This window comes from Catharus ustulatus, chromosome 1, assembly GCF_009819885.2.
Source record: "Catharus ustulatus isolate bCatUst1 chromosome 1, bCatUst1.pri.v2, whole genome shotgun sequence".
NCBI lineage: Eukaryota > Metazoa > Chordata > Aves > Passeriformes > Turdidae > Catharus > Catharus ustulatus.
The window spans coordinates 92,861,790-92,889,099 of record NC_046221.1 but is presented as its reverse complement, the minus strand read 5'-3'; the positions used below and the strand labels follow the sequence as shown (position 1 = coordinate 92,889,099).

Genomic DNA, 27,310 nt, shown 5'->3' with positions numbered 1-27,310 from the left:
CCTATGATTTTAGACTAAACGCTTGTGTGTGCTTTGTTTTCGTGTATTGCATTTGCTTCTCCTCATTGTTTGTGTTGTGTGGAAGGCAGCATTTAGTCTACAGGGAAAAGGACAGATCAGTAGGTATGTGATGATTCCCTAAAACACAGTAAAAAACCTGGGAGGAAGATGACTAGCAATAGCATATGTGACCACAGGGATTTCTGACTGATGTGTGAAGTACTGGTTCTCTTTCAAATCAACCAACTAATTCAAAATTCCATGCTGGAATTTCATGTGCTATTGCCTGTAAATGAGGTGGGAAATAAAAATTTAGCAAAGTTATAATAATCCCAAATACTGCTAGTGCCTCAGCAGTAAAAGTGCTTCTGTTGTCCAGGAGTTTTGGTCCTTCAAGTCCAGTTGGTGTATCTGTTTTCCATTTTCCTTTTTCTTTGGTTTGCAATCTCTGGTATTTCTCAGTCGGATTCTTTCTTGGTGGGGCCACATTTCATTACTCTTTTTTTCTTCTTGATAGATTCTCCATTTGTCCTTTGCGTTTCATCCCTCCACAGTTCTGTCTTGTTTTTTTCTCTATTTTGTTTTTTGGCCTGTTTTCCATATTGCATAAGTGGGTGTCAGGACAAAAAATGTGATGTATTACAGAGATAATATTTCATCATGTGTGAGAGTCTCCCTTGACTGACAGTGGTGGTTAGTTGCCTGTGAATATAGTAAATGCATGATTTACTTTCACTGAAACCACTTAAAGTCAGCCACAGGAATGAAGAAAGGGAAACAGGGAGGGGCATGATGACTGTGACAGAAGGATTATGCCAGAGTAGGTTGAGCTGCAGGAATTCTTTAGGCACCACTCGGGTTTAGGAAGATGACTTGCTTTAGAAACATGAGGACCACTTGGACCAGTTTACTGTATTTAGATAATTTTAATTCTCAATAGTAGTTAGTGAATTTTTTCATTGGAATTATAATAATGTAGTATTTTGAAGGCTGAGAGTAATCGTTATCTTGACTGCCCGTAACAATGTAAGATTTGCTTTGTTCGTAAGGATTCTGTAAAATCAAGTTGGTTTATGAGTCACCTACTTTACTGCTTAAGTAGGAAAATTATATTCTTTACCCCTGAAATAGGGAGGGGGTGTTCCTGTCTGGATTTTTATTTTTGATTTGTTTTTGTCCTGAATGGATGAAGCAGTAAATCTCCAAATCACAGGTTTCCAAGTAGTAGCATGCACACCTTTGCCTGAACCATTTTCCTTTCCCTGAGCAGCATGTCGTTCTCTTCCTGAATGCACCATACCCTTCTTCCCTGAAGCTCCCATTCTGCTTGCTCTGGTGGAGATATTGCACATTACTAAGTTGCATGTTCTCACGGCCTCAGTGCAATTTAGTGTGTGCGATACTTTCACATGAGTGCATGCACACGGGTATGGCTGTGGCTTAAAGTTACTGCAGCTTTCCGTTTTGGGGGGGCCTAATTAACCTTGTGAAATGGTCTTAAACCCACATCAGTGTTTTGAGTGATGCCTTGAAACATGTGTTAGTGGAAGTTTGTTCTGTAATGCCAGGAAGATGAGTACTGTTTGTTTTCAATTTGAGAAGGGTTATCATTATTTGCTTCATTTTCTTCATTTGCCATACACACCTCAAATTTGATCAGATGTTTCATTGGTTATAAAAAAGTTACTTAAAATACTACAAATTTCTAAAGAGGAAATTTTTATCCTTAATTGAAATTGGTTGGAAAGTCAAAGATTTGATGTGAAAAAAACCTATAGTGTCTTGATGGATGAAATAGGTTCTTAATGAAATTTCAACTTTTATTTATTAACATCTAAAGAGATCTGTAAAGAGCTAGCATGTAAACAAACAAACAAACATCTCAGCTGTTTAAACATCTAATTGGTTTGCTGTAGCATCCTGATAGTGATTATGGAGAAAATGAGACAATGATACAATTCCCACAGAAAACAATAATCTTCCAGCATGTTAAGCTAATGCTTAGAAAAAGCAAAATGTGTGATCTTGTTTATTTTACTGCAACATTAATAACTTCTTCCAGATTAATTTTTCGAAGATAACTGTTAACTGATTATGTTTTGACAGAATTTTTGCATGCAGTGAATGTTCTTTAGTAGCAGGAGTTACTTCTTGCTAAAATCTTTTGTCACAGGAATGTATTTAATAGTATCTTACTGAAATTTTTCAAGCTTTACTTTAGGTGTATGTTGTGAGATGGGAATAGAATTGTACAATTGTCTTAATGATTCTGTCTTAATCATTAAACCAGTGGCATCCTTGCTTGTATCAGGAATAGTGTGGCCAGTGGGACCAGGGCAGGGATGTCTCCTGAGCGGTGGTGAGGCCACACCTTGAGTTCTGTGTCCAGTTCTGGGCCCCTCAGTTTAGGAAGGACACTGAGGTGCTGGAGCGAGTCCAGAGAAGGGCGGTGAAGCTGGTGAAGGGTGAGGAGCACAAGTGCTATTAGGAGCAGCTGAGGGAGCTGGGGTTGTTTAGCTTGGAGAAAAGGAGGCTCGGGAACGTTATCATTCTCTGTGACTCCTGAAACAAGGCTGTAGCCAGATGGGGTTCCAAGGCATGAGAGAAAATGGCCTCAAGCGGCACCACTGAAGATTCAAGTTGGGCATTAGGAAGAATTTCTTCACTGAATGGGTTGTCAAGCGTTGGAGTGGACCGTCCAGGGAGGTGGTAAAATCACCATTCCTAGAAGTATTTAAAAAATAAACAGATAGGTCATTTAGTGCTGTGGTCAAAGGTTGGATTTGATGATCTTGGAGGTCTTTTCCAACTTAAATTATTGTGTGATTCTCTAATGAAATAATTGCCTAGTCTAAAACTGTGAATAGCAGATACTTACAGGTTTTGTTTTTAATTACATTGAAGAAAGGAAAGCTTCAGATGAGTTATTGGAAAAAGAATAGAATGTGGTCTGTAAATCTAAAAGAGATGCCACAGTTTCAGTACATACGCTGAACCAAACTGACAGTAACCATAACCTGGTTATCTTAGTGCGGTAGATAGTAGTATTTTTAAGCTGCTTATTTTAGTAGCAATAAACACATGACTTGCTCACACCACTTTTTTAGTCTTAAATATTCTCATATTTGCAAAAAGAACAACCCTAGGATTTGTGTTTACCCATACTTCCTTTTATATAGAAAATACTTATTCTTAAACACAAAAGCTGTCTGTGTATTACTTTATGTACACATGATTTCAATAAGTCATTCAAAGGATGTTTCAAAGAAAAACAGATCTTCAAAGAAAATTTCAGAAAATAATTTATTTGCTCATACTGAATCTTTACTCCAAAATTTACCTGAAACTATGAAAAAATGTTCATTATTATACACATAATTTTGGTGAAGCATGTCACAGTCTGTAAATTTAATCTGAATTTTACAGTTTACTACCCCTAATTCACAAGATTCTCCAAGTGCATAATCTGGTGCTGAAACGGTTCTGTTCTCTCTGCCCTGCAGGCTGGTATCAAACACATTGAGGGGCTACTGAGGACTCCTTGCTTTTTGAGAGACAGTGCTGATATTTTGCCATTGACTTCTTTCACATTCCAGATGTCGTGTTCTGTATGTTCTAACAGCAGTTCTTCTTAGTGCATATTTCTAGGATGCAACTCTCTGGCTGTCCAGTGTTTTTTAAGACTGAAAATATCTATAAACATGTGGATGATGTGGATTAGTGCGTGTGTGAGTGGGAGCACGTTTAAACACATGAGCAGATTTCTCTGTAATGTTTAGGAACACTGCATTTTAGATACTAGTCCCTTAATTATGTGTTGCACTTTGGCTTTTATATATAGATACACTTTTCTTTACTACAGCAGTAACTTTTTATAAGTTATTTATATGTCAAAACCTATTTGAATGAAAGGTTAATTGGTAATGACATAAACTGTACCAGTAAAGAGAGTGATGCTTAAGTTACATCTGAATTTAGATCAGTCAGTCAGTTTTTTTCTTTGCTTCTAAGTCAGGCTAACTGGAAAGGATGGAAAGAAAAAGGTTGCTGAAAGATTTAATTAAACAGACTTAATTAAATATATAGAAAAGATGTTCCATCAGGTATTTCTAAGAATAAAAGTATAGTATTAAAATTACAGTAATTTCACGAATACAAGCCGCAGCAATTTGACAAAAATTTTGGTGGAAACCCGGAAGGGCGGCTAATAGTCGGGGGCGGCTAATATGTGAATAATTTTCTGACATTTACAACCCCAGACGTGCCAGTCAGAGTGCCGAGCCAAGCACCTGCCAGTAAAAGCCGGCATTTCGCAATTGTTACAGTGTTACTGTGTTGCCCTGGCTCCCTGCAGGCAGCACGAGGGGCGGGGAGAGAGGCGGGAGAGCTCTCTTCTTCCCTCCTCTACCGCAGCCCAGGGGAGGACGGGTGGGGAGGCGCGCCGCCATTGCCGCGGTTCGGGGAGGACGGGGGTGGGGGGGGGGGGGACGCCGTCATTGCCGCAGCTCCGGGAGCCGACGGGAGCCCCGCGCAGCCATTGCCGCAGCCCGGGGAGAGGGCGGGAAGTGCGCGCCGCCATTGCCGCGGCTCGGGGAGGAGGCGGGGTGCTTTGTCCGTGCCCGCCGCCAGCGCCACGGGCGCGGGAAAGCTCCATCCCCGCCCGCCGCCGCTGCCATAGGAGCGGGGGAAGCTCCGTCCCTGCCTGCCACCGCAGGGCAGCGCCGACCCGGGGTGACCGAGCCCAGTGGCAGCGGCGGCCGGCCCCGAGCTGCAGCACTGGGCTGGGCCACCTGGCCCCGTCAGCAGCCCCTAGCGGGCCGAACCTGCACAGCCTTAGCTCAGCCAGTAAACCCTGCCATGCCGCGGTTCTGTTACTAATTGCACGCAGGTCCTCGCTGCGAACGACAGAGCGACTTATATTTGGGTGCGGCTTATTTATGGACAAAAACCAAAATATTTGCCAACACCCAGAGATGCGGCTTATACTCAGTGCGGCTTATATTCGTGAATTTACTGTACTTTTGTTGCAGGTTTCTATGTTTGCACATCTGGTAATTCTTTATGTGTGATTTAATGTTGTAGTATGTGTTATTAAAACCTTGGTTAGATTTCTGCTATCTAAAATACAGCTCTATTGTAGTATAAGAAGACAGCATGGAGTCTTAAATAAAACTTCAGGATTTCCTGATATTTCAAAGATTTAACATCATGGCTTTAGCTTTTCACTCTTTCGAGTTATAAGTTCAATCCATTGTTTATTGTCTCCACCAAGATAAGCAATGAATATACTCCCTTCTTTATGCTTGTGTTTCATAATTTTATAATAGGAATAATCTGAACTGTTAGGGAGTTTCTTCATATAAGACTGCAATGGACCTCAAGCAGTATTGACTCAAGCCATCTGTTGCTCTCATTCATGAACTTCTCAAGCTAAAATGGGAATCTTAAAGAATTTCCATCCTTACAAGTGGTGTGGAGAGCAATTAATATTAATGCCAGTGCATGCTAACAACTGAGTAAGGCTGAAGGGAAGTGAGTGCATATCTGAACAACAAAATATTAAAGGCCATGGAAATGAGAAACTACCCTCTTGAAAGCTGAAGTTTTTGCTAAATAAATGAAAGGATCATAAATTTTAGCAGGCAGAAATAGACCTAAAGCATGAAGGTGGTGCTGAGTTCGATTCATTTACTCAAAACTCCACAAAATGCTATTAAACCAAAGTATAATTTTTCACATGCAGCAGGAACAACAAGCAGTCAGAGGGCTGAGGGATGCAAGGGGTACTCAGCGACCACAAGGCTACTGCAGGTTGTTGCAGAGTGGAGGTAGATTTATGCTGTTTTGCTTGTTGCTCTGAAGGTAAATGGAGGGAGTCACATTGCAAAACCCTTCTTATGGATGAGCTAAAGCAGAATCTCTCAGAAATTACAGTGACTATAGAAGAGCTTCCAGAAAAAAACAGATTGAATGAGCAATAGCAAATTGTTGGGAGTGACTGATGATAACTCACTACAGAAATCTCAAAGGCAAAATAAAAACAAAATAAGTTCCAGGAAACCCAGGAACTACAAACTTGTCAGCTGGTATTGGTGCTGTAAGGCTTAGTTGGAACTTAAGGACATACCAGTAGCTGGTGAATATGATTTAGTTGCAAAGAATAAGTGGAGTTTTCACAGAAGGAAATTCTGTCTCATTCCTCATGTTTTTTGAAGTGTGGGCAAGCAAGTCCCTTAATAAGTATTAACTTATTAACTTACATCTGTCTACTGTGGTTCTACCAAAATTTAATAAAGGGTTTTTACAGTATCACTTTCCTGAGACTTTCAAGGATAAGGGGTGTTGTCTTTATACAGGAAGAGGATAGGTTTAAATTAGATACAAGGAAGAAATTCTTTACTGTGAGAGTGGTGAGGCACTGGAACGGGTTTCCCAGTGAAGTCATGGATGCAGCAGGATTGTAGACAAACTTGATTAAAAGACAGCAGTGTCTGGGAAATAAAATGATGAAATGAAGTGTAGATGAAAGTGGTGCATGTGGGGGAGAGCCAGTCCTAACTTCACACATAAACTGATTACTGCTGTGCTGGGTGTTATCACTTGGGAGCTATATTTTCTGATATACAAGCTAGCTCAGTGCTTGGTAATACTTAAAAAACCTCTGCCAGGCATATCAAACTTGTCTTTTGTTGCAACAGACCTAGACAACAGAAACACAGAATAGTGTTCCCATTGTATGAAACTATGATTTTCTTAGACCCTGAGTTACTGTGTGCCATTCTGGATTTTGCATCTCAAAAAGCTAGGGGTGCAACACTGGTTAGAGAAATGAAGGCATGCATCAGTTCCTCTGTGAGGAATAACTGAGCTCGTTAGGACTCTTCAGCCTGGAAAAAAAGATTTTACACAATTGAAGTCTGTAAAATCAGAAAAAGGAAAAATCAGAAGGAAAGGAAAAAAAAGAAAATCAGAAAAATGTGGAAAAAGGACTACCTATGGTGTCTCCTAGGATACATTCTTAGCATCACCAAAAAGTGACCAAGCACTTCCAAAAAATGTGTTGGTTCATGCAGCAGGCAATAGGGAATGGGTAAGATCTTGCAGAAGAACTCTCAAGTTGCATCAACTTACAGGATTGAACATGAAGACTAAGAAGATACGTTAATTGAAGATTATTTAACAGAAACCCTGCGTGAGGGCCATAATATCCCCTGAGGTGGAAGTAGGGCTTGGAAGAATGCTGAGTGGGGATTGTTGAAGAGGTTTGTCTATTTCTTTTGTTTCCTTAGCATCTGCCTCTGGATTCTACTGGAGATGGGATCCTGGCTAGACAGATCTTTGGTTTGAACAAGTTTGCCTTTTTAGATGTTATGTTCCAAGATGAGTTTTAAGAGCAGTGTGGTATTGCACTTAGTAAACATCATCTACTCATGATAAAAATCTGGAAATGTTAGAAATAAGTGATTTAGAAACAACTGGTCCTTTCAAATGTGCTCCTCAGAACAGCTGTAAGCTTACAATTACAGACCAAAGTAGTAATTAAAACATTATTGCAAATACAAAAGCATCTTAAAGAAATAATCAGATGTAGAATATCTCACAGGTTAATTGTTATTTTTCACAGAATGTAGACATTTCTCCATTAGGGAATAAAGTCTGTGGAACACTGTGTCCTTCTGGTGGCCACTCTTTAATGATGTTTTGATAAAGTCATTGGAGCCTTGTCCTGCCTTGGGAGGTGTATGGAATATTTGCATCAGTTATACCATCTGGAGGAACGATGCTTTGATAGAAGACTGTATCACTTTATCTGATTAGTGTCATTACTAGCCTGCATCTGTTGGAGCTGTTTATGTTCACTTGTATCATTCATGAGGAGAAATTAATTTCAGCAGCAAACCTGTTGAAATCTTGTCATGGAGTCATCTCTGAAAGTAATTTGCATATTTATATTGCTCCTGAGATGATCTGTCAAGAAACACTTCTGCCACTTCTGCTTTATTCATAGCTGGAATTTTTCTTAGTGCGCTTAGCTTACTTTCATGTTAAATTTGAAACTGAAATATAGAGAGGGTAATTTTTTATCTCTAAAAGAACAGAATCCTTAAAGAGAGTCAAAGAACAGCTTAAGAGGTTTTTTCAGAAGGACTTCTTTGAGTCGTTTAATTCTTCAGTGTTCTCAAAGTGATCACTTGAAATTTGGGGGATCGTTGTAGAAGGAGAATACTTTGGTCGTTTTAAAGATAATAGCTGTCACTGGCAACTTGTCTTTTGCAACAGATCTTGGTGGTGTGTGAAGAAAGTTCTTCACACACCACCAAGAGTTCTTTCTTGGGTTTTGAAGTTCTGGTGACAGTGAGTGTTAATTTCCACTGGGCTAAGATAGCACTGATGTGTTCTTGCTCTCCAGCCATGAGTGTACTGGCTTCTTTCCTGGTGGGGATGCAACTATTCAGGCCACTGCCTATCAGTTGGCTGGGGAGTGGAGACCTGAGCTATTTTGTTAAAACTAACCCATCATGTAGCCATTGTCATGAATTCATTGTACAAATGAAAAACTGAATTCATTGTAGAAAGTGTCATGGTAGATAATGAAGACTCTACTGGCAGGTAGACAGAAGAGGGGTCATCTGGGACAGAAGTGAATCTTTGGACAGGGAAATGCAAAGGTTCCTTTCCTGGGACACTTCTGAGCTAAACCTGATCTCAAGATAAATTGAGAACCGTGCTCTGAAGTTCTAAATGCATTTCACTTATACTTTGAACTCTCTTTTAAAATGTGATGGTTGTATTCTCAGAAGAAACTGAATAGCTGAGGTCTCTTAAAGCATGATTTTGAATTAGTCAGTTCTCTGTACAGAAAGGTTTACAACAATCCTTTTAGTGTCGACTAAGAGAAATATGGGAAAATACCAAACATCAGTGGTGTGAGGAAGATGACAAAAGAGTGAAATTGTCTCATTCTAACAGTATTTTTGGCTGAGGGTGTTCCCATTACCTAGCTTGCATTTGAATTGGATTGTAAACTATTGTATGGATTGTAAAGGTTTTCTAGGGAATTTAGAGAAACGTTACTTCTTGCAAACTTTTCCAAAGATGAATACCACTTTTGTCTAGTTTTTGCTCTTATGCCCATTCACAAGCCAGGCTTCATATGCCTGTTCATATAAATTTAGTATAGTAACCAGAAAATCCCTCTTCTGAACTTATGATATGCTTGCGCTAATCTTTCTGGTAATTCAAATTCTCATTATTTCAGCTCATATGCTCTTCTTTCCTACAGTGCTCTGGGAACAGAGAGATCTAGAAAATCAAATTAACTCCAAGGTCAAAAAATCTGTGATCTGAGCTGAAGGGCTCTTTTCAGCTGGGGTTGCTGCAGCATTAGGTTGAAATTTTTGAAATCTCATTGTGTCGATAACAGTGAACAGACTTTACCTGCAGGCTCTGTGAAGTGAATCTGAATTCAGGTGGACATATATTTGATATAAACTACAGTAGTAACAAAAAGGAAGCTCTAGACTTTTTATGGCCAATCAGTAAAAGAGAAAAAAAAAAAATCCACAAAACCCTGAAAAGGTGACCCTTTCTCATGCAGAGTCTACAAGCAAATTCCCCAGCTTATGGACAGAATTTAGTGGAAGGAACTTTTACCAGAAAAAAAATAAAAAAATAGGCCAGCTGTGCAGAAGCATTTCATAGACATTTCCTCATTTTTAATCTGAATAATATGAAGCATGACCTGTGTCCTCTGTTTTTTATTTTTTTTTATTTTACTTGCTTTTCAAAGCTTAGTAAAATGGAATATGTATGTCTGAGTATGCCTTATGCCAAATTGGCATGAAGTGCTCATAAATTACAAATTTACAGATGACAGCTCTTGCAGGTAAAGTGCTTCATCCAGATCCAGTGCCAAAGTGAGACGTGAGCAGCAACTGGATTTTCTGATTTCTGCTTCATACATTTACTCTTGTATATTAAAAGAAGCTGTATGTGTGCCAATAATGTAGTAAGAGGTGAAACTTACTGTCATCATTACACCAGGAAGGTATGCATTTTACAGGTGGTAATAAATGGATGCAGCACTAGCGCACCCACATCATCTTTAAGGTCTGGTGTATCAGGTGCAGAGTAGCTGAAGCAAACTGCCTGATAAAATTCTGGTTAGTATTTTCAGAACTTTTTTTTTTTTTTTTACTGCCTTAACCATGAAGCAAAATAGATATGAACTTCCTGACTTTAAGATACAGCCTTTAGTTTTTGTGACAGTTACCAGAAAGTAACAAATATGAGTTTTCAGAGAGATTAAGGTTCTCGTGGTCCGCACCTGCCACAAAGCAGTATCCCCTGTGCCTTTATTGTGACATTTTATGACTTCAGTTCAGGCAGACACAAACTAAGGGGAGGGAGAGGAGGAGGAGGATGAGACTAGGTTCAGCCTAGTCTTTCTTCCTGTGTGACCACTGGCGCTTCCCAACTTCCTGGCACTGTGTGATGGCTTCTCCTCTCAGTGTATTTGTTGTGAGTGTTAGAAGCGCGGAGCCAGAGAGGTGCTGTGCTGTTCTACAGTCTGTCAGAGGTTTGCACTGTTTGGCCATTGAAATATATTATGTGTCAGCTTGCAGAATGACATCAGACCAGGACTACCTGTTAGTCCCAGACTATTTTTTCTGTTGTTCTACCAGTGCATCTGACTGCAAAGTCCTTGAGTTGAGACTAAGAAACCAGCTTGTTTTATGGACACCTTCAACTTTTTTTTTTTTCCCTGGGTTGCTGTCTGTCTTTTGGTTAACTTAATAGTGCTGTCTTCCCTTCTTTTGTAACCTCTCTGGGAAAATCTAAAATGACTGCTTGTAGGTGGATATTTTAATTTCTAGGGAAGTTGATGCTTCAGATACTTTTCTCAAGCTAGGCCTGTCTCACCTCTTGTACACTGAAATGTAATTTTGGTGCATACATATAGAAATTGTTAAGACCTTGTTATTTTACTACAGTATAGAAAACGTCTTTTTGGAAAAAGTAAGGAGCTACTGAAGGACTGTATAAAATGTTTTTGACAACTGTGATGTGTTTGTGCCACAGTTCCTGTTGGATAAGAAAAAATTTGCTTGAAGATTAGTGCACAAGTTCTTCTTAGAAAGATATTATGCTCCAATGATATCCTCAGAAAGAGCAGACATGAGTTAAATGGCACAAAAATGCAAAAAATTAAGAATTTTGAGTAGCTTAAGTGTGAAAGTATCTTGAATATTTAATGCAAACTCATATTTAGCATTGTTACTGTGGCCTTAGTTTTGGGATTTTGTTGCCTCCTTGCCAAATTTTTTTTTGTCTGAAACTTCTTTTCTTATAACTCAAACATAAGTGAGTGTGTCACTTCAAAATTTGTAGCTTGTATATATTTTGGTCTGACTTTCCATTTTAATATAATAAAAGTTCATCTAAACTGAGAAGTCTTGAGGCTTTTTTTTACTGATGCCACCACACATTTGTAAATGTTCCCTGCCTTTCTTTTTGCACTATGTAATTCTCGCCTGTCAAAGATTAGACTTGTTACTTCAGGTCATTCTTTAAAGCTTGCTTTTTTTCCTTTATTTTTCCTTTCCCTCTTTTAGAGGGGAGAATGGCTCTCAACTGTTGCTTCTGGTTAGCTTGTTAAGAGAGTCTCACATCTTGAATAGTAGTGTTGATGTGTGAGGTTTATTATGTGCTCCTAGCTTCCAGTGAATGAATTTTAAATAAGATAATTTTGTTTCTGAAGTAATGTAGAAATTGAAAAGTGAGTCCTTAGGTAGCAAACAAGGGCAAAAAAATCTTCACACTGTCTACAGAAATAATAATGTGGATATTGGCCAAAGAAGCAAAAACTGGGAGTCTTGGAATTCTTTTTGGTAGCTTAGAAAGGTTCTACCTAGTATTTTACTGTCACAGAAGGTTTCTTTGCTGCAAGGCTTTGTAGACTCAATGAAGAAAAGAAACTGTGCTATTACAGACTTCAGATCCAGAAAGGGCTGTTTTTCTGTGCAGACTGTTTTCCTCTTCAAGGATTCCTGTTGTATCTCTTCCTGTCCTCTTTGCCCAGAGTTCCCAAAACTGCCAAGACACAATCACCATAAATTATAAATGGGAAGTTAACATCAGGAAACTTCATGTTTATCTTTGCTAAGAGGGTGTATGTGCCACCACTTGTGCAGTGATGTAACTTTTAGAACTGTTGTGGGACTTGGTTACTTGGATTCAGCTGAAATAGTGATTTCAGAAAACGTCACTTCTCGGATATGGGTGAAAAACTGACCTAATACAATAATGAGATTTAGCAGTTTGAGATTATGGTTTTTGTGACTGTAGATTTAAGGCATGGGTTTCCAGTTCAGTTATGGGATATTCCACATGTGTACCTGCCCTAGTGCTGTGAAAGTGCCACAGCACTTAGCTGCCTGTTCGCTGTCTCATGAAGCTGTGGTGACACTTAAGGGAGGAGAACTTTGGATGTGGATTCAGCAGGATTGAATTAGGTGAATTAGATTTACTCTTTGGTTTTTAGTAATGGCCTAGTAGCAACTTCTAGTGGCCTAGTAAGCAGCCTAAAAGCTGCAGGGATCGAGTGAAAAAGAGCAGGTATAGAAATGTAAGCTTACAAAGAAAATGAATGAACACCTAGAAGTGGAAAAGAGGAAAGAAAAGTAGTTTGTATGTAGAATGGTACTGCTTCTCATAGAAAAAAGGTTGCTTTTGATAGAGATTGTGGTCTGATACGTGAGCAGTTTCTTTCTAGGAATTTATCCCTGGAACCCATTGTTTTTTGTGTCTAAATGTTTTTAACTACATATATGGTGAATATTTATGCTTCTCAGAGGGAACTGATGTATAAAGGGTTCAGTGTTACATTTTGAGATGTGTTATTTGTGGCACTGATGGCTTTTCAGTTATTCAAAGCAACCTGCATGTAGTTCTTCATAGTTCTTGAAATCCTTTTGCTGATAAAAATTAACAGAATTTCTTTGGTCGTTTTAGAGGTGTGTTTGATGCTTCCCTCAAAATGGCTGGGTTCTATGGGCTCTACACTTGGCTGACTCACACTATATTTGGGATTAACATAGTCTTCATACCATCTGGTAAGAATTTGAACAATTATATTTATAAATTATATTATGTAATTATTTATTGTACAAAATCAGAAATATTAAGTGTTGCTGACAAGCTTAGGTCTGGTCTTGGAGACTATGGCTGTGGGAAGAGTGGAGAGAAGGTCCTGATGGCTTCCCTCTGAGCCTTGCCCTTTTTTGTTATCACAACACATTCCCTGCCAGCTATTTTACCTCTTTCTGTTTCGTTTGCTGGATCCAACTCCTTCTCCCTTGTATTCAGTCCAAGTGTTTTCAGGTTTTAACTTTATTCTACCTGTTTTGGCTTCTGTTTCTTTCATAGTTGACAGGTGCTGTTTTTTCAAGATGCCTAAATGCAGGAAGATATGGCATAATGGAAATGCATGATAGAGGACTGCTTCTTATTCTCAGTATCATCTGACTATTGTCAACCTACAGTTTTCTTTTATTATTTAATTTTAGTTTTGGAAATGGCTGAACAGCTTCTCAGAGAGAAACTTTCTCCCCTGTTCCTCTTTGCCTTCTTTCTCTAAAAAGAATGATAGTAATTGCAAGATGTTTGGTTACAAGGAAGCATAAGGGGAAACTATAAAGCAACAAACCTCAATATAATGGGAAATGGCTGTATTGTTAAGTGCAGCTGCCTTAAAGGCTTTGATTGTCACTATACCTACTTGGAAAGTAATCAGTCTTAATTTTTCAACTACATGCAAAATCTTAAATGTTTTTGCTTTCTGGTTAATGAGATCAAAAAAAGAAAGAAAAAAAAAAGGAAGAAAAATGCCCCACTTCATTGCGCTTTGTATTATGTTCATTTCTGGTGCATTAAATTATAGTGGCAAGAGAACTGTGTTGCTTTCGATTACAACAGGTCTTTGTTTTAAGCAGAAGGGTATGCACCTGTGTGCACACATCTGCATACAGAAATATGGAAGTCATAAATCTCATGTTTGTCTGCTTTCTCACTATTATGATGATTGCAGGAGATGCAGTAAGTTAGAGTGAGACTTACTTTCTTACATAGTAAGAAATGCACAGGATTGGTATAACTTCAAGTTTTTCTAAACTGATGCCTCTTAACTCTTTATGACTGTCAGTTGCTGAAGCTCTTCTGTGTGGGGAAAGGTGTAATTTTTTTTTTTCCTAAACCACAGCTGTAAAACACCAAGAGCCTCATTGGGCACTTCTTCAATGCTTTATTTATAACAGTTGATGGAAGTGGGACTTACAGGTGTGGCAAAAGTGTCAGAATGTAACTGTAAATATATTTGTGAAATATGTTTCTGTGATCTTTTTTTCACTTCTGCTTCTGTGTGCTCTAGCGTTAGCAGCAATCCTTGGAGCAGTGCCATTTCTCGGGACATACTGGGCAGCAATCCCTGCAGTCCTAGATTTGTGGCTTGTGCAAGGACAGGGATGCAAAGCCCTTTTGCTCCTGGTTTTTCACCTCTTGCCAACCTATTTTGTAGATACAGCAATTTATTCAGATATATCAGGGTAAGTACATTGAACACTTTTTAAAATTAGCATTGTAAAAATGATTGACAGTCACTGATGCCTTTAATTAAACTCATTGTTCTGAAGCATTCAAAACAGTATCTTCAAGCACAGGAATAACCTCATAGTAAACAGTTTTACTGGCCTAAGTGCCTTCATTTTCCCAGTCTCTTTTCTGTGAACTTTGACACTTCAGAGGTCGCGAACTCAGCATCAGCAAAATGAACTGTTTCAGTTGGGATTCTTAGAATTAGTTCATGTTTTCTGTTTATCTAATTATTGAGTAATGCCAGATGATGCTGCAGAGCAGATAAAACCATGAGCTGTTTAGGGACCAAAAAATAGAATTAATGTAGAATAATGACATAAAGTAGCTAAATTTTGTGTTGTTAGGAATTAGTATTTTTGTTTACTAAATATAATTACACTGAACACAGAGTATGTAATGATATGCCCAATATTAATGCTAATTTTCATAGACTGTGACTCTAGTTATTTGGAATTAATTAAAGCTAACAAGTGAGGTATAATCAAATTACATTTTTTTCCAACAATAAGTCATGGATAAATTTAAGGCTAGTAGCTATTTAAATAGCTAATAATTCTTCTGCTTCCTAGAATACATTTTTTTGACTGTAGAGGATGCAAACTTAGTTTGCTGCCCAGAAAATACATGGGAGAGGAATAGATTTTCTGACAGTGGAGGAAAATTGTATTCTTTCCAATAAATTGAACAGTAAGCATCATGATGTCTTGCAGATTAGATTAAATCTATTTGAAATAGCTATAATTAGGTTATGCAGGGTATTCTAAATGGCTTACATTTGTACTGGGGTCCTATTTCATCAGCTGATCTGTTGTTTAATTTAGAAAGCTAGGCAAAGAAATGTTTAAACTGATGCAAATGCTGGGAAAAGAATGAAGTTTTTAAAGGTTTAGAAATTAATAATGTCTGTTGTTGGAGAAACATAAAACTTTAGGCCACATTTATCCCCTCAGGAAAAACCTGCCAGTAGGTTAAGTTTGATCTGGGTGAGACGTGATTAAGGTGTGTATGATTTAATAGGTCATGTTTCATGGCCTTGTTTTGCACACAGTTTTATTGAAGGCAAAGACTTAAAATTTGGGAGTTGAGTAGAAATCAAGACCATGGTAGAAACCTCAGGAGCTGCTGAAGCTCTGAACTGACTAGCTGGTATTTTCTATGTATTACACTCTGAATTTAGGGGAATTGCATGCCAAGTTTCAACTGTAGTTTTTTTTCCACAATTCCATATTGCTGTCATTATTTTAGATATAAAGAATGAAGAATAACAAGTGGGTTTTCTGTAAATGCTGTTGGTAGGATTCACATTTTGCAGCTGAACACGTGCAAAATGTGAATTTGAGACACAGAAAATAAAAATGGCATGGTTTACTTGCTGTGATAAGAACTCTTATCAAAAAGGTTTTCTGGCCCCAACTTCTCCAGTAAATATTAACATGTTCATTAAAATCCGGTTTTGTTTTTCATCTGAAAATGTTAAAAGCTAATGATAACAAACACTCAGTGGTTTTTTTGAGAGGTTTTTTAATAACAAAATGAGAAGACATGGCTATTTCTTTAAAGACTGTATGCTAATTGTTCTTTGAAAGATGCACTGCAAGTTGCTATCATCATGTAAATGAATGGTTTTGTTCAGGGGTCCTCATAGTACGTGTTGCTAATTGTGTTAAATTTCAACAGTTCTTGACCACAGTGCATGAACAGTCTGTGTCACTTCCGTTCTCAAAATGGAAGTGTTTGCCATTAAGTCCTTCAGACATTCTTCAGCAGATGTCTGTAAAGTAACTACTCCACTCTGGATCTTACCAGCATTCCATGTTACAATAGTGTTTGATGTGCTATGGGAATACAGCACAGAACACAGCTTGGAACCTTTGTGCAGCAGTTTATAGTGTAAATATGGGTAGCAACAGCTAGCTGGGTCATTTCCTAAGCTTAATAAAAGTGTTAATTCATATTTTGTAATTGATAATGCTTTGTTTGTTTTTCTTAATTTAATTTTATTGTTCTTGTGTCAGAGGTGGTCACCCTTACCTGACAGGCCTTGCAGTAGCTGGTGGAGCATATTACCTGGGACTGGAAGGGGCCATCATAGGACCAATTCTACTTTGCATACTTGTGGTTGCTTCCAATATATATAGTGCCATGTTGGTGAGTCCAACAAATTCTGTGCCCACTCCATCACAAGCAACGTGGCCATTACAGATTTACCGGTGAGCTGTAAATGTCTTACTTGTATGAATTATGTTTTCACACACAGCAGTATACCTGTGCACAGGTGTAGGGAATATGTGTTTTATATCAGACTGTGCACTCACATCTGCATGAGTATTGTATATTGTACAGTAGTTTCACGAATACAAGCCGCACGGATTATAAGCCGCACCCCCGGTGCCTCGACAATGTTGCTGTCTTTGTCAATAGATAAGCCGCACCCTGAATATTAGCCGCACTTTCGTTCATAGCGAGAATCCGTGCGCAGCTTTCACAAATTGGCCAATTAGTAACAGGATCGCGGCATAGCGGGGTTTACTGGCTCGGGGCGGGGCCAGGCAGGCTCGGCCCGCTCATGGTTGCCGACGGGGCCGGGTGGCCCAGCTCAGCGCCACGGCTCGGCGGGGCTGGCCGGGTGGTGCTGCCGCCGCCGCCGGGCTCGCTGGCCCCCCTCTCCCGTCAGCACCGCCTCGCTGCCGCGTTTGCTCGCCCGGCCGGAGGGCTGCCACCGCCGCTGGGCTCGCTGGCCCCCCTCTCCCGTCAGCACCGCCCCGCTGCCGTGTTTGCTCGCCCTGCCGGCGGGGCAGCCGCCGCCGCCAGGCTCGCCGGCCGCCCCCTCCCGTCTGCACCGCCACCGCGTTTGCTTGCCCTGGCCGGCACTGCAGGCCCCCGCACCGCCGGGCTCCCCCACGCTGCTGGCCCCGATTCTGCTGGGCTTCCCCCGCTGCCAGGCAGCCCCACCCGCCGGCCTTCCTGCTTCTGCCATGCTCCCCTGCACTGCTAGCCCCAGTTCTCCCGGGCTCCCCCGCCCTGCTGGCTCAGGCTCTGCCGCCCGCCCCCCACACTGCTGGCCCCGCCTCTGCCAGGCTTTCCCACCTCAGCCGGGGCCGGCCGGGCTCCAGCTTGGCTTGGGGCTGCCGCGGGCTCTCACTTCCGTGTTGGCAGCTTTTAGAATATTGTTCATGTATTAGCCGCCCTCGAATATTAGCCGCACTTCCGGGTTTCCACCAAAATTTTGGTCAAATTGGTGCGGCTTGTATTCGTGAAATTACTGTATATTTGAAGAGGATTCAGTTGTCCCATGTTCTAGAAATAAAAAGTATGGCTAAATAAAACAGTCACTGGAACATGTATACTGGAAGTGTTTGTTTAATGTCGCTCAGCCACTTACAGAAGGCTCATTCAGAAAATTCACTGGTAATACCTTTGTGTCCTATAATTTATATGTTGCTGTTGTGCTGTGCTAGGAGAAGAGATGATTGAACATGATTTTTAAACACTTATTCATGGATATCTAAGAGTTCATTGCCCTTAAAAAGGGACCCGCCCCAAAATACTTCATTTTTATGTCTTAATGTACAATACTGCAAAATATAAACATACCTAGATTTTGAAAAATGTGATGTCATTATATGCCATTTTCCCATTAAATTATGGTGCTTAGTAATGTCATTATTGAAGTTATGAAATTATGGAATACAGAAATGTATCTTTAAACTATGCAGTTAGGAATGGGATAATAATAATACAGTTAGGAATAAACTCGTAATTGAATAACTACTTAGAATTGTAAATCCCATTGTGACAATATTAACAATAGCAGCTATTTTAATGTTTCTACTGTCTTGTTAAGCTATATAGGTTAGCTCATTATACATATATCTTGAAGAGGATTCTCTGCTTGTCAAAAATAATTATTTGCCTTATTCACAATGAATACTGCTTTTTTCATCTGAGTAATTTAGGAGAAAAAAAAAAGCTAATTGGACCTGTCTGTAGTCTCTGGCTTGTAAAAGTTACATTCTGTTGCCCTGTATGGCGCAGATAGAACTTCCAAGTACACAAAAAATCTTCACATGTGTTTGGTTCTCCTCTATTTTATAGGAGACAATTGTTTGGTAATCACTGCGCAGATTTGTGTCTCACTTCTCACTTTTCTTTTCCTCCCCCTACCTCCCAGGTCACCTAGAGAGAGTCCCGAGGAGATGAAAATGTCTGCAGAGTGATGGAGGTGCTGGGCTGCACCTACAACTTGAGGGAATCTCTCTTTTCTGTCTTGGATTCACAACAACCATGGCCTTCTGTCTGTTCCCAGCTGTGCCTGGGCCAGCTCACAGGGAAGCATAGATCAGGTTTTAGGAGAAAGCACCAGAACATCTGCTGGCCTTACATTATTTTGTATGCAAAATGCACTTTACCTCTTCGAGAGAGAATGTCTATCTACTTCCCATGGCTTTGCATACCATCACACAGTCAGCTGCCTTGTTGAAGACTTTGAAGGCCTTCTGTCTTATCAAAAGAATAGTTAAGAGGACAGGTACATCCACTGGAGTCATTATCTTATCTGCTGAAATTACTAACTTGGCTTTTATTTATTGGGTTATTTGTCTTATTAAACTGTAGTAGCTTTAAAGAAAGCTGTAATTCCAAAATATTTATTTTTCGGCAATTTGATGGCAAAAGAAGGGCAAACCACTCATTGTGAAATGAAAGTATAGTATAATCATTTGTTCCTCCTCAAGGTGTTTCTTTCTAAGCTTCAACCATCATCTGTAACTCATAATAACACTTAAATATTACTCTCTTACATGCACTGAAATTTAATGTTTTTGAAGACTGGTATTTTTAATACCTTCCTGATACTAACAGAAATGCAAACTGTTAAATGTGGGTTTTCCTCTTACTGACATAGGAGGACTTATTTAAGTAGTTTAAATCTTGTCCCCATTTGCAGCAAAACCTGATAGTATTTTGCTGTTTAGCCACCCTCCCAGTGGAGTCATCTTGTCAACTGAATTTAATCAAAGGCCTTAAGTGTTTTCAGACAGTAGTAATGTAGGATGATCGCATCTCCTTCCAGTAATTGGAAGAAGTTTAATGGGGATTGTTTAATGTTGGTTTCCAGATGCTGTGTTGAGTTCAATTCACTGTTTAAACATACTTTACTACCAGAAAGAAAGGGGAAAGAGCATGGACTTTGGTTGAGTTTTGTTGGGGTTATTTTTAACCTTGTAAGCATCTGGCCAAAGGTCTTACTGAGATATAGGATACATCTTAATATATTAAAGTATGTCTTATTAATAAACAAAGATCTTAAATTTCTGAAATTATGTATTGCCTAGGTCACAGCATCAGATCCTCTAGTGTTTTTCTTCCATGTGTAATTTTGCTTAAATTGCAGCTTTGGTGACATTTAAGGCCTTTTGTATTGATTGTCAAAGCATTTTGACACAATGGATCTTTATAAATGGATCCTTTTTGTAAATGGGAAGTGGGGTTTTTTTGGTAAATATTTCATACTTGCACGGCTTTTCCACAAATCCAGTGAGGCCCTAGGTACAAAGTAGCAGATGCACTTGCTTAACCAAAGAACCACCCTTCAGTTTCCAGTAACTTGAATTGATTTCAGAGTTTGATTGATAATGAATTGTACAAAATACAGGCATGCCTTGTATTTCTTGCTGACAGTAATTCAATGCTTGAAACAAAGGGATCTTATCCAGGAATAAGGATATCTAAGATGGGTGCGCAAACAGCTTGGTGTAACTGAGATGTCTGTTTTACTTGAGTTCTGGGAGTGCTGACAGATTTGGAAGGTTCTTTCCATGATATTGTATGTGTTTTTACATTGTTTTGAAAAATACATTGCCATGTAAAGTGATTTGAAGGTACTCTGGTAGTGAATAAAGAAGAAAGTCCTGCTATAGGTTCACAATAAACAGGCTGCCTAAGAAGACACAAATAATCTGCTCCTCAGATTCTCAAAATAAGCTTCTGCAGTTTCACTGATGATATTGTATGTTCTAAGTGTGAGGGGTTGAATATACTGTTTGTGCACACTTGCAGGTATGTGCTTGAGGCCTAATTTAGTATGTTGACTCAGGTTTATCAAAATATGGAAACATCCCATTTAATATTTTAAATCCTTAAAAATCTACACATCACTTTCACCTAACTGGAGAAGATTGCATTGCTTGAATCAAGTATCTGTTTTATCGCCTTGGTTTTGTGGCTTACAAAAAGGCTTAAATGAAAAACATTTTTATAATTGTTGCTGGCTAGGGTGGAGGATGTGGGGAAATCTGAGACTTTCCTAAAATATTCCTGCAACTTTCTGACCAGCTGGAATGAGATCACCATGATATTTAGGCAACTTCCTTCTTGCATTACTTTTTGTTTAGTTCACAGTTTTGCACTGAAATGTTGTGTTCTTGTTATAGCTTCTTGTAGGCAGCATTTAAAGCACCTCTTTGCTCACTGGTCAAAACGTGTTTATTGATCACATTTGTGATCCCATTTTCTGAGACAATCTTTCATACTCCTGTGGTACTCAACTTAGTAATTTTAAAGAGTCATTAAAAAGCATTATTTTGTTTGGTTTTAAGTTTTCTTCTTCCCCTTCAACTGATTGTCTTAGCTCAAAGAAGAGTCTCTGCTATGAAGATCAAAGCCATGATTGAGACACTGTTAACTTCAGTAATGCAAGTGAGCAAAATCGCCTGAGACGATAACATTGCTGTTTTGAAATGTTCCTTTTCCAAATCATTTTATGTAGAGAATTTACATCTGATGGAATGTTGTTTAGTTTGTCCTCCTTTGAAATGAGGCTTCATTTTGATGCCTTGTGTTCCAAATTGAGCTCAGACTTGCCATGAAGAACCATCCATAGTACATCCTTACTCAGTAAATGTAGCTTCAGGAGCTCTTGCTGTAGGCTTTACCTGATTGAGGAACCAACTGTATGGTTCAGTAATGGTGTAGTAACATATACTGCTAAAAAGAAAAGAAAAATAAGGAACAAAACTTCCAATAACACTGTCTTAGAATGGGAAATATTTACTGTGTTTCACCATGTTTAGAAAAATAACACAAAAACCCCCAAAACCACAAAATACCACCTTTTGAAAGGGTGTACATTAATTATTTGGGTTCCATGTACAGCAAGTGTCTAATTACCAGCAGAAATAGACAACCTGGTCATTGGGTATTTAGCAATATGTATTATTTTCTGAGTCTTTCTACAAAGGCTCAGAAACGAAACAATTTAGTTTAGATTAGTCTCACATTAATGTGAAAATAATCAAACTGGTCGTTTTGACTTCTGGTCTTTGAAAAGTGCCAGTTCATGGTTATATTGCCTCATCTGCAAAAAAAACCCAAACAAACAAACAAAACCAAACCAAAACAAAAATTTTTAAAAAACCACAAAACCAACAGTTATATGGGATAAGTTTTTAGTATATGGATTGTGGCTTTCAAAAAAAACCAATCAACCCACTCCCCCTCCAAGATGCCACACAACAATCACCAACCAACAGACAAAAAAGCCCCACCACTCTGTGCAGTGCAGTTTTCTTAGGAGAGACCATCTTTTCTGTAATGCTTGTAGGCAAGAAGTTGATGGCCTTTAGCTTTACTGTAACCAGTCATTCCAGGAGCAGGTACTTAGTAAGTGTATTTAAAACATTTGGTGTTCAATAATTTAAGAGTTCAGAAGGAAATGCTCATGGTAATGCAAGAGAGTGTGGTCTTAATGGTATTGTGAAATTCAGCTGTGCTGGTTTTTATAATTCTCCTTGGGGAAATCAGGCTTGTTGCAATTAAGTGTAGTGCCCAAAGGACTGGTATTGTTTCTGGCACTCAGGTCTGAGTTAGCCTTTCCTTTTTGTACCTTGGCTGAACACTACTGTAGCAGAGCTGTATGCCAGTTCACAGCCTAGCATGTTAGCTTCAGGTCACTGTAAATACTGGCTTAATTGGATCCATGAAGGAGCAAACTGCAATGGACAAGAATCTGGCACACATTCATTCTGCCAGCCTTACTACAATATGGTGGCTTTCAGCACAGGTGCACTGTGACCAGTTGGGAGCAGAAATGACTTCTTTTGAAAGGTTGCTTAAACAAGAACAGTTTAATGTTATAATAATACACATGATGCACATTTTTCAGAAGTTAAGTTGATACCCATATGATCTTCCATGCCCAGTGCTCTCTGTGTGTGCGGGTTAGCTGTGGTACACTTAGGTTTGTCTGATTTCAAGCTCTATGTGGCTTCTCTTAAACACACAGGGTCGGAAGATGTACTGGATATGTATTTTGTCAGTGATTATTGGAATAGGAAATCCATGATTTGTTTAATTAAAATAAGAAAAAAGGACTGTTCAGGGAAAATTGGATGCTGTCTCCAGTATTATCCTTGTGGGTATAAGTGTAACTTTTGAAAGAGGTGTATTGCTGCAATGTTAAACATTGTTTTTCAGAAAGCCTGAAAAAACAAAACTGGGTGAAATTGTTCTCCAGTAAAAGCAGCAGCTGGATCCTTAGTACTAGGAATACTGCAGTGTTCCCTTTCCTATGGGCCTGATACACTGAGGATGGAAAAATACCATTATTCTCCTGAGATTCTATAGCTTTGCATCATTGGTAGTGGGTGTTTACACAGCTGCCTTTATTCAAATGTTGTGTTTATATTTTACCATTTAAAATTTGTCACTGTAGATAGTGCCACCTTCATGGATACTTTCTCTGGAAATGGCTGTGATTTCCTTTGTAGGAAGTGAAGGATGTTGGGATTGGAGGTAGCATTCATTAGGTTTAATAGCAGAGGTAGCATTCTTCTACAGATGCAGTTGCTTACATTGAAGTTTGCAATTTTACAAGAGAAAATTGATTTGCCAGATAATCTTTATTGAGTGCCAGCTGACATCTCTTAAATCTATGGATGCATAATCTTTATGAACTCTGTATTGACTTGTATTTCAAAGTTTCTTCTTAGTATTATTTCCTGCACTTTTTGCTGAAGCCAACTTTGACAATTTCGTTATTATTCCTATTTGTACAGAGCTAGAATCACTTAAAACTCTTAACAAGTATTAGGGAGACTTGATCTTTAACCTGGTACTGTCTATCTGTCAGTTTTACTAAGGTACCTTAATGCTTTATGGTAAAATTTTCTAAAATTGCTTTTAAGTGATAAAATTGGAAATACAAAAAAAAAAAAAAAAAACCAACAGTGTGGAAAATTAATTTGGTGGTTTGAAACAAGAAACAATGCTAGAAGTCATGTTCAGGGATTCTACATTTGGTTTGTAAATGTATATATTTGTATGTAGTGTTATATAAACATTGGGAGTCTCTGTCCTATTCAGACTTTACCTGAAATTTTGTCTTTTTTTTTTTTTTTTGACATACCTGAGAACAAAATAGTGCCTGTATATAATGAAAACAAGCAACAATTTCTACAATTCATGTTTACTTCATACAGATAAAGGAAGAGCCAAGCAAATCCTGGTAGTGTGACTACCACTGTTTTATCATAGTTCATATAAAGTAGGGAAAAGCTGCTAGTAATGCACTGCTGAGAGATTCCTGTTCCTGGAAGTATTTGCATACATCCTCTAAAAAGCTGCCAAAATTAATAGGTCTGATTAATCTTAAGTTCCCCAGATTCTTAAACTCATCCACATGTCCTCTGGTGTCTTGATTGGAATATGGTTTAGTACATGGGAGTATTGCTTCCATCCCCTTTTGGGAATTGATTCCAGGACCTGAAGGCCTTCTTTGAATGTCCATACTGAAATACTATGTCAAATTCAGGAAGGAACCGCTAATTGGAAGTCAGTGCATCCTTGATCTGTTCTGCATATGGATGGACATGGACAAATATAATTCAGATTGCATTGAATTGAAGAATAGTTTTTTAAATATAAATACTATTTGGTGACACCAGTGCCAGGTTTGAGTGAGAAGCAGGGCAGATTTGCTTGTAGCTGGATGGATAAAGCAGAGTGAGAAGTCTAGCATCTATATATATATATGAAGAATTTTTAGAGTGATGTTTTTAAAGCAAAAAGTTGATTTCTTCTCCTGGCCTCACTTTTTACCCACTAGAGTGTCATGTACAGTGATACAATGAGGACCTAAAGTCAGGGAAATGTTTCATGGTATTCATGTAGATTAAATGTAAGAAACATCACAAAGCCTAAAAGTAGCCATGCTACAGAAGTTCATTAGGCTTAAGAACTGGCATCTAGGCCATAAGGTTGGGAAAAAACCTCCCAGTGTTTGCTACTCTTCCTGCGAGTCTCACCTAAACCTGAATCTTTCTCAAGTATCAATAAAAACTACTTTTGTAGTAGTTGTTGTTCATAACTTACTGTCTGTGTAGATCAGTGTTTTCAGCTTGCCACCTGTCATCATGAGTGTATTCAGCAAGCATTCAATTTGTTCATATTGTTGCCTTTAAAGATGGATTTTCTGTGCTTCAGTGATGGTTGGACGGTTGAAAACCAATATTTTACATCAGTAGCTAGGTGCTTACCTATATATATATATGTGTGTATATATCTATGTATGCACTATATATATATATATGTGCTAGCTAGCATTTGATGTTTTGATCAAAAGACAGGGAGATATGGGAGGGTTGGGGTTTTTTTCCCCTTGGGAAATTTCACCAAACCAAATCCAAAGACACTTTTGTCATCCTATCCTAAGACTGGCTACACCTACTCAAACCTAACAGCAGACATTTTGCATTACAGAGCACAGGTTGCTCTAAAGTGTGTGTTCCTACCAGGCCCTGTGGGGATTTGGAGCAATAACTTCTATTATATGTTGACACAGATTTTGTCTGTACATGTGATGCATCTTCAGAATGGAACTGTGTTCAAAACTTGTTATCATAATTGGGTTTGGTACAGTACCTGGTTTTGCATGTATAATACTGACAATATAACCCCTATGTCCATCTGTGGCCCAATAAAATGTGTAAGTTAAGGTTGAGAACTACTTGTGTAGACTGCAGAGGTATTTAAACTAAATAATTTTGATTGTATGCACCAGTCCTCACCCTAATAAAAATGGGTTTTGTAGCAGGTTTAAGAAGCTTTTAACTTGGTATCGTATTCACACTGCAGTCCTTTGTAAGCACAGAATGGTTAATATATTTTGAAATAAAATTCCATTAACATAAAGATAACTGCATTTTGTTTGAATGATGGGCTCTTTGGAATCAGCCACAAAGGCAGCAGTTAATCTTGTGAAATAACAGTGTGCTGGAGGCAAAGCTGGATCTGCAGTCCCTGTGTGTAGCTGATGTCACTGGGAGAAGCCATACTTCACTTTTCCTTACATTTTCTATGGGAAAGCCTCCTGGGTAACTGTGGCTCAGCTGGCACCTGGTAAGTTGCTTCACTGCCTGCAGTACCACAGCCAATGTCTAGACCCTACAAAAGCTCCCACTCAGCACCTGTAGGTAATTCAGATGGCTTCCATTATGGCCTGCTCTCTGAACTGGAAATGGTTGTTTAGTGCCTAAGCAGAGTTTTAGATCATTCTATTGACTATAAAGCAAAAGTGATCAAATCCTTCGTGCATGACTGCTCACCTTTTGAAATGAGATATGGCTGATGTTCCAGTTTCCATCCCTCTCACTGTTCTGGGAGCAGTTGCCTTGAAGTATTTCTTACAGGAGAGTCAGTTTTAGCTGGTACCTGCTAAGTTCTCTGAAGGGGTCAAACCTATTTAGTGCACAGTGAGGGGGTTTAACAATTGACACTAGTAACATAGTTATGATTTAATTTTTTTTTTAATTGAGGCAAATTTTCCAAAATGCTCAGAATTCCTTTTAAGTTACAGCCAAACCAAATGCATCTGCAATCAGGCAAGTCAAAACATATCTACTTCTGTGAGAACTCCTTAGCTCTTGTATGGGCTTTCTAGTCGTTTTATTGTGTACATAATAGTGTTTTTATTGAAGAAAATAAAGAGTTCTGTTCAACACCCATCTCAGATAAAGCTTTATAGTGATGTAGCACCAACCTATTTACTCAGTCTCAACTGTTTCTTTGAAATAGCTCAGGAGTTACATGTCCAGTATAGTAAATTAACATTTTGAGAGTGGGAGGGTAAGGAATATGAAGGAGTTATCAGGCAGATAACAAGGAAAAAAATGTGCTTTTCAGTTTGACCAGAGATACAATTTAAAAGATTGCAGTCTTTTGGCTTTACCACTTAGAAAATAGCAATTGGCATTTTGAGAAAAAATATATCCTAGACATTCAAATACATCTAGTTGACATCCAAACACATGGTGAATCATAACAAAGAAAACTGAAAGCTGTTCAAAAAGGCACTGAGATGGTATCTCGTGCTGTGTATAAAATTTCCTGCTGCCACTGAATTATAGTGTGTAATCATATCAAATGCAAGAAGAATTCAACTTCCATACTTTTGACTGAAGGATGTTTCTATCAGTTGGCATAACTTTATATCAAACAATTCATAGCTTTCTTCTACTTTGTCAAACCAGAAATTAACTCTGTGCAAACTATTTTTTACAAGGAAGGTCATGTTTCACATCATTGCAAGTAGTTCCTTTTTTTGGCTTTGTTTTATATGAGGTAATCTTTGAAATTAGAGTATTAATGCTGCCATTACCCATGC

The 27,310-nt window shown here is 38.7% G+C and overlaps 1 protein-coding gene across 2 annotated transcripts in view; it reads left to right on the top strand.

Annotated features, from left to right (window-relative positions):
* The window catches only part of TMEM245 (transmembrane protein 245), an 84,446-nt gene extending 58,602 nt beyond the window's left edge, over nt 1-25,844 (top strand). For both annotated transcript variants that reach the window (XM_033051329.2, XM_033051322.2), the window contains 4 exons: nt 13,015-13,115; nt 14,429-14,603; nt 16,668-16,862; nt 18,824-25,844. In XM_033051329.2, coding sequence (XP_032907220.1) covers nt 13,015-13,115; nt 14,429-14,603; nt 16,668-16,862; nt 18,824-18,869 — 517 coding nt within the window. In that variant the 3' untranslated portion in view covers nt 18,870-25,844. The remainder of the gene's footprint in view (nt 1-13,014; nt 13,116-14,428; nt 14,604-16,667; nt 16,863-18,823) is intronic.
* Nucleotides 25,845-27,310: the final 1,466 nt, after the last annotated feature.